General features: G+C 39.7%; 1 protein-coding gene across 1 annotated transcript; it reads right to left on the bottom strand.

Moving 5' to 3' along the window:
- Positions 1-6,225: 6,225 nt before the first annotated feature.
- Positions 6,226-7,215, bottom strand: LOC310943424 (beta-1,3-galactosyltransferase 1-like; the record flags this gene model as incomplete). Its single annotated transcript, XM_083908987.1, has 1 exon — positions 6,226-7,215. One exon carries the CDS (start codon positions 7,213-7,215, stop codon positions 6,226-6,228), a length of 990 nt encoding a protein of 329 aa, XP_083765113.1.
- Positions 7,216-7,561: the final 346 nt, after the last annotated feature.

Genomic DNA, 7,561 nt, shown 5'->3' with positions numbered 1-7,561 from the left:
GCTGCATTTCAACTGTTTCTAGTTTAAGGCAAGGGCCCTTAGAAGGGAATGTCCAGTTTGTCTTGGTGACACAGCAGGTTCTCCACAGCTGAAAGAGAGAGAAAATATGAATAACCATGTCTGAAAATCATATTTTCAGTGTTTTCAAGTGTTTTATAAAAACCCAGATCAGTCAGCAGTGGCAACTCAAAATATGAATAGAAGCCATCTTAAAGGTTGCTATCAGCAATTACAGCAAGTCAAACAAATGATTAAAATGCTACACTAATATTAGACTATGATTACACAACAAATAACCACCCACACAGGAAACAGAGAATCAATCAGTGTCTGAATATCAGAAATCATCACAGGGTCTCTTTTCTAACACTAAACTGTTCACTCAGAGTGAATCTACATTGAGAAAGAAAAGAACCGATGAAATGGATATCCCAAGCGATAATTTCTATTAACAACACTTCAGTCCAATTTAAGACTTTCACAGACAACAAGCACTCTCTAATACTAGGGGTCAGGTGTAGCGTGATAGTGGAACAACATTGGCACGCCAGAAAAAACCTTTACTTTAAAACACAGTAGCTGTGTGCCAATCCAAGGGCTGGATCCTCACGAGTGGCACACTCAGGAGGAGACAGAAGTCAGACGCTGCGAGAAAGGAGACGGTCTAAGCCCACATAACACAACACAAATCCGACAGGCTGCACACTGAGAGGTTAAATGCTGCCCACCCCAGTTTGAAGTCCTGAATCTCCGAGTTCTTCCTGCCCCTCCGAGCCTGACTGCTGATTTAACCCTGAATCAGCCAAAACATCCTAAAAATCACAGGGCTGCCAACTTTTGAGAAAACCTTGGAGTTTTTAACCGCGATGTGTACTTCAGCGTGACAAATGGGAGGTGTGGCGTGAGAATGTGAGACGTCAATCAAATGCGTGTGTCTCACGGCCAATGCGTGAGAGTTGGCAGCTATGAAATCACACATATATTTAAACATATCACATAAAATGAATCGATGTACACTGTTAAAAGGGATTTGGGCTTTTAGTCTGATAGTGTTGTTGTCAAGCTGGGAAAACTCATTGCCCATTACAACAAATCACATATATGCTTTTATTCAGCATATATGTGATCTGTTTTTCCGTCATATCTGATATGCACATTGTTTTATATGTATTTTGACTGCATGTTTCTAACAAATAAAGTTTGTTCAAAAACAAACAAAAAAAATCTGAGGCAACCGCCATCTTTTTTTCCTCGGAGCCGAGCAGTCCAAGTAAGTGCATACAATTATTTATTTTTTTGCAAAGTTAGTTTATCTGTAGGCAATGAGCATTAATCTTCGAACGTCTCTCCGTCTCAAATGGTCCGTCAACCCAAACCTGTGATGAATATTTAATGTTTAGTTCGTTTTCAGAAATACGTTAGCATGTAGCGCTAGCTGGCTAGCTGGTATGTGTGCCGTTCATGGCGCCGTTGCCAGAGCGATTGGCAGTTACACTCCGTAACCGAGGCAACGCGCAACAGTGGGTGTGAACGGCAGCGCAGTCCGCAGAGGAGAGGGGTCCTATGCCGGTCTTTTTTCCTTTTTATTAAAAAATAATAACAAAAAACGCATCAGTCAGCTAATTCTGAGACGCTTCCCCACTGAAACAAGCAGGTCTTTAAACCACGGGTCTCAAACTCAAATGACCTGTGGTCAATAGGGGGAGAACAAAAAGTGGAAACAACTGTTTACAATATTGCATCATGATATCACACGTATATACGTTAATAATACTATGTATGATGCAAAATGAATGTATTAATTTAAAAAACAGACATTTATTTTAAATTACATAAATAATAGTGTGGACAACTAATAAAAATTCGTACCATTTTCGGCCATTGCCATTCCGTGGCTCGGGCCCTAACAAGCATGTTTCTATATGTAATTGAATGTTGTATATGATACAATTAATAATGGGATAATTATGACCAAATGTCTTATTATTACTGTTATAAAAAACGCTGCTCGCAAGCATATATTATATTCTATCCTATCACCTCGCTGGCAGCTGTGCCTCAGCTAAGATAAGATAAGATAAGATAAGATAGCTTTATTTATCCCACAGTGGGGAGAGAACAGGGTCACTCAGTGTTAGTGGGGAGAGAACAGCTACACTCAGTGTTAAAAAGACGGTGAAGTTGTGGGTCATGTTTTCATTATAACATGATATTAAGTGGGGGGCACATGTAATCGATTGGGGGGCCGCCAGTTTGAGACCCCTGCTTTAAACGCTGGCCGACCGGCTCCTATTGACAAAAAATAAATAAAACGTGTGTGATCTCCAACTGGCATTTGGATACACTATGTAAAAGCACACAATATCACTCATGAGAAGCTTTCTTTTCTCACCGTCTTGTCAGTGCGGTGTCTCTCACTCTCCAGCGTCTGGTACCGTTTATTCAAGCGAGTTTCTCCAGTAGTTACAACAACATCACTTTAACTTAACCTGTCATGCAATATACATATATATCATATCATATATATCGTAGCATGTAAACATAAATGGTACTAATCCTTTAATGATAATATCAAAGGTCATCACAGGCCCAAAGATACCACAAGTGCCAAGTGGGTCTACTTTCTTATAAATTCATGTTAATAAATAAAATCATGTTTATTAGGATACCTTTAAAATTTTGAATTGTGGATTTTTCACCCCGTTTTCAGGTTCAAACATTTGTTTGAGAAATAAAAAATATAAACCTTTTCCTATAAATAAATATGATAGCTTTTAGAAATAGAAAATGTAATTTTAATGATCAACCTATGAGGTTGGACACAAGAAATTATTAACAGTGACTCACGTGTATTTCATGGTTCCTCTGAACGTGCTGCGGCCTCTTTGTCCTGGCGACGCTCCGCTGTAGAGTCTCTCTTTCTTTCACAAAAAGCATGCAAAATTGCACTAACAAAATCTGTGAAACAGCGAGGCTGCGAAAGGTGAACCGTGTTATAGTAAGGGACAACTGTACACAATAAGGAAAGTGAACTTATTGTGTTTTGTGCTGATAACGGTTGTATATGTTTTTGTCTGTCTTTCTCTTTTCTGTACAGGGTTACTTCACTTCAGTGTAGGCTGTGCTGTGCAACTGCCCCTCAATGAGGTGGTCCTGCAAGTGTTGCAATTTCTCCTCGCCAAACCAACGCACACTAATTGTCCATTATACACTGAAGCACTGTCATCAGGCAAGGAACTGTCCTCTTCCCTGTGTCTATGCAGGCTGTGTGTGAGACAAGCAGTATTTTGCACATTTAAAAATACACATACACAGGGTTCAATATAGGACATGCTTTTGAGTTGAAGGCTGAGAGGAATTTCAAAATGGATGCAGAATTTTTACTCTTCTCCTAGACAGGTAAGATAAGATTGGCTAACTAAGTTACCATCATAGCTCGAAGGGGATGGACATTTCTTATTTTAAAGTGTGGATTTCAAAACATAAACATGATTTGCAGTCTGCAAAATATTTTTTTAATGCAAATATTTTGGCTGTACCATTGTTATTTGTGAGTTCAGTATGTTGTATGACCTGAGAACTGAGATTCCTGAGTCTCTGTGACATAATTAAACAAGTCAAGCTTAAAAATCACACTTTCGGAATCTGTAAATAACTCCAAATTTCCCGAAATTTTATGAAATAATTTATTGTGTTTTCTATGTACAGTATGTTTACCATTGTAGCATATTATCCCTGTTCACTCTCTATAATCAGCCCATGTCACATTTCTGATGAGGAGCTAAAAATTGCTAAAAAATAATAATAATAATAAAATAAATTTTTTAATATTAGTTAACGTAGAGTTAAACCTCCTGGTGTGGTCATGCTGACTTAAGTCTGTCTTTCTGTGCTCCTGTTGTATTACATTATCATGAAAAGTTCAATAGAGTAAGTCTAACTAGCTCTAAATCATTCTGAATACTCTACTTTAGAAAACCCTACTGTGGCAGTGGCATTGTACAAACTAAAATAAGCAAATATGATATGCAAATTAAGGGACAACAAGTATAAAAGCAGTTGTATAACTTTTTTTTAATATAAAATGTATTTATATTTTTTGTATAACTTTTCAATATATATATAAAAAACATACAATATGCAACAACCAACCCTTTTTAGGATAGATGTTTTCACAGTAACTGTCACATTAGCTTACTAAAACTTTTGGACATGAATGCCAATTTTTATTTTATTTTGAGAAACAAAACTGTTGCCATCAGGTCAGAAGCAGTGATTCCATGATTGCTATTCCACCAAATACATATGGTGATCATACATCCAGTTTTACTTTAGCAGTGCAGATTAACGCATACATACATACAATTATGACACCGAGGTTCGCTCAGAAATAATATCTTCAGACGTTCAGTACTAAGCTAGACTAATGAGGAGCTGGTGGCAGAGAACAATAGAACAAAAAATATATATAAACAGAAAACACAGCAGAGATTCTCAGAGAGAAGAGGCAGGGTAATACGTACGTATAAATAAGTAAAGAAACATCAGGCAAATTCATGAAAAAGACCATGTGGTGAATCCAGCTATCTGTACCAAATACTAAGGGAAATGACTGATTTAAATGTTTCTGTCAGCCTGGTCTGGTCGGACATTAATTATATACTATAGCTAATTTTCAGCCTCTTATTTGATATTTATTCATAACAAAGTGCAAAAAGGTGAGAGAGCAGCATTGGTGCAACGCTAGTTTTATCTTAACCGATCTAAATTTGTATACTCAATAAATTGTAAATAATACAAAAATGTGTAATATTATAGCTGTAATAATTGATACTGTATTGTTTGCTGCCCAGTAATACTCTTCTGGCTCGCACCCTACAGTAATATCAGGTGCTGAGTCATGGCCATTCAGTGTCTTTCCAAAGGACACTTTGTTGTTAGTGTGGTGTGAGAGCTTGAACCAAGGTCATCGTCATGACTAAAACACTGTCACTCCCCTTTAGGCCGCACTACTTAAAGGTCCAGTGTGTAAGAATTATCTAATGAGGTGAGAATACAGAGAGAACAAAGGGAGGACTCCCCCACTGATGGCACTTTTCCACTGTACAGTTGTAGCGCAGTTTGGGTAGTTTTTCATTGCTATAGTACCTCCTCGATGAGTCATCATGTGACGGCTGCACGAAACTGCCGTGACGTAGTTTGATACGCGAATTGCGTCACAAACACACAAACTAGGGGCGAGTAAAGTGATTCTGAATCATTAGAATCCCGTAATTAAAAAGATTAGTTCAGTACCTCCTGCATGACCAGAGCACAGACTCCGTCTGACACAATCACTGTACTGAAATACAGCAGAAGGGGTTGTGATTCGCCTCACAATCGCAGGCTTTCAGCAGTGCTGTCGCTAAATACGCCAGACTCCTGTTAAATACTGAGATTTTAGACATTTCCTTGCTAAATGCATGTTTTTGTCATTTTTTAAAACGTTTTTTGACCGATCTTCAGTTGGGCATGTTTTGGTTTTCTTCTTGTGTCAGATGTCGTGCTCATGACTCTTCCAGTGATTTTTTGACTTTCTGTCAATCAGTGGCCAGCAGCCTGTAGTACCAGGTACAATCGCTAATGGAAAAACAAAGCACTCAAGTTCAACTTCAGAAATTATTGCATGGGAAAAGCTTCAACTCTCTCTGCTAAACGTACTCTTGTCTTTTCATCTGTTTATGCCTCAGGTATATGGGGGGGCAGAGCATTTCTTCTTTGTTTGCATGGCGAGCTTATGCTTCAAAATGTTCAGGCTGCTGTAGAAACACGGTGATTGGAAACTAGTAGACTACTTGCCTCAAATAAATGTAAAAAGCTTATTCTATGGCTACTGAAAACCAAGAGTTTTAAAACTGATTAAACGCATATACAACCATACCTATGTGTAGTATATTCATATTTAATCAGTAAACTCTCCTAACTTTTACACACTAGACCTTTAATGCTCAATGCTGCTAGATTTGACTTTTTAACTACGGTATATATGAGCATATGCACTTTACAAGCCCCATGCATTCATTAACAATCATGAGGTGCAATCAGCAGAAACAGACAGCAATGGGCATCGATGGGAACATCTATCATGTAGCAGACTTGTAGCAGCCCTCAATGGTTTACATTAATCAGTTCAAAAAGGACCAAAGGCAAAAACAAAATATATATTGTTCATTTTCCTTATGTCCACTAGCATCTCAGGTGCTTCTTGCTGGACATGTCATTCCAAATGCGGTGCATCTCCTCCGGCGAGATCTGGTGGACCGTGATTACCCGTCGATATCTGCACAGACTGTAGGCCATTTTCCAGTGATTGAAGCCACTGTTCTGAAAAGGGTGTATATCCAGTTTACGCAAACACAATCCCACATACACATCCTCCAGGTGCAACAGTCTCGTGTGAAGTGAAGTCTTGAAGATTAGCTCGGCTACGTCTGCTGAGAACACATATCCAGTGCCCGAACAGAAAGCTGGGTATTTATTGTCAGGATACAAGTCCCTGGACATGTACCACTTACTGCGCATATCCCTAATGGGTCCACCGTTTATCACGTAGCCGGTGAAATATCGTCTTCTAGGTTTAGTGGTGGGCTTCAGGAGCTTGTAGATCAGGTTGTCCATGTTGACAAAGATGTCACTGTCCGTCTTCATGACATACTGTGCTTTAGGGCAGAAGGTAGCCACCCAGCGCATGCCCATCATGGTCTTGAGAGTGAGGTTGTGGTAAGAATCGATGAAGTTCTCCACCACAATGTCGTGGAAAATCTGACTCTCCTGCTCCACCATACGGTTCAGGACGGAGTCGGTGTTCCAGCCGAGCAGGAAGATGGTGAGGACGCGAATGTCACTGAAGGTGCTTTCGTCCCCCCAGGTTTCCCGGATGGCTTGCCTTGCATCAAACTCCTTGTGCGTGGTGCTGATGAGGATGACCAGGAAGGGAGCGACACTTTCGCACTTCTTGGGTTCGTTGATCACAAATTCATAGGTGTGTGGGTTGAGGGGGCGGGCGCGGATGTTGCTGAAGGTGATGTTTTTTTGAGGCTTTGCCGTCTTGTGTATGGACACAGCCATGTGGCCGCTGTAAGTGGACGTTGGACGAGGTATACTCAAGTACCAGAGAGCGCTCGCCCAGCAGACCACTGTCAGCAGGTATAAACATGACACCTTTGAAGGCATCATGCTGCACTTAGGTGAATTGTGATGCATTGGATCTGATAGGGATTTCTTTCCATTAGCAATGTTTCACCCAGCAATGCAGCATTAAGCTGCTCCGGCGTGCAGTTTGACATTAATTGAGAGTAATATATTACTTTAGAGAGAAGCGATGCTGTTTCTGTTTTTTAAGGCAAGGGCCTTTAGAAGGGAATGTCCAGTTTGTCTTAGTAACACATCAGGTTCTCCATTTGCATCTGAAAGAGAGAGAAAAGAATATCCCATGAATAGCCATATCAAAAAATCCTATTTTTGTTTTATAAAAACCCAGATCAGTCAGCAGTGGCAACTCAAAATGAATGAATAGAAGCTA

This window comes from Microchirus variegatus (assembly GCF_963457635.1).
Source record: "Microchirus variegatus genome assembly, chromosome: 22".
Classification (NCBI taxonomy): Eukaryota; Metazoa; Chordata; class Actinopteri; order Pleuronectiformes; family Soleidae; genus Microchirus; species Microchirus variegatus.
Note: the sequence above shows the minus strand (reverse complement) of the source record. Positions and strands in the feature narration are given on the sequence as shown.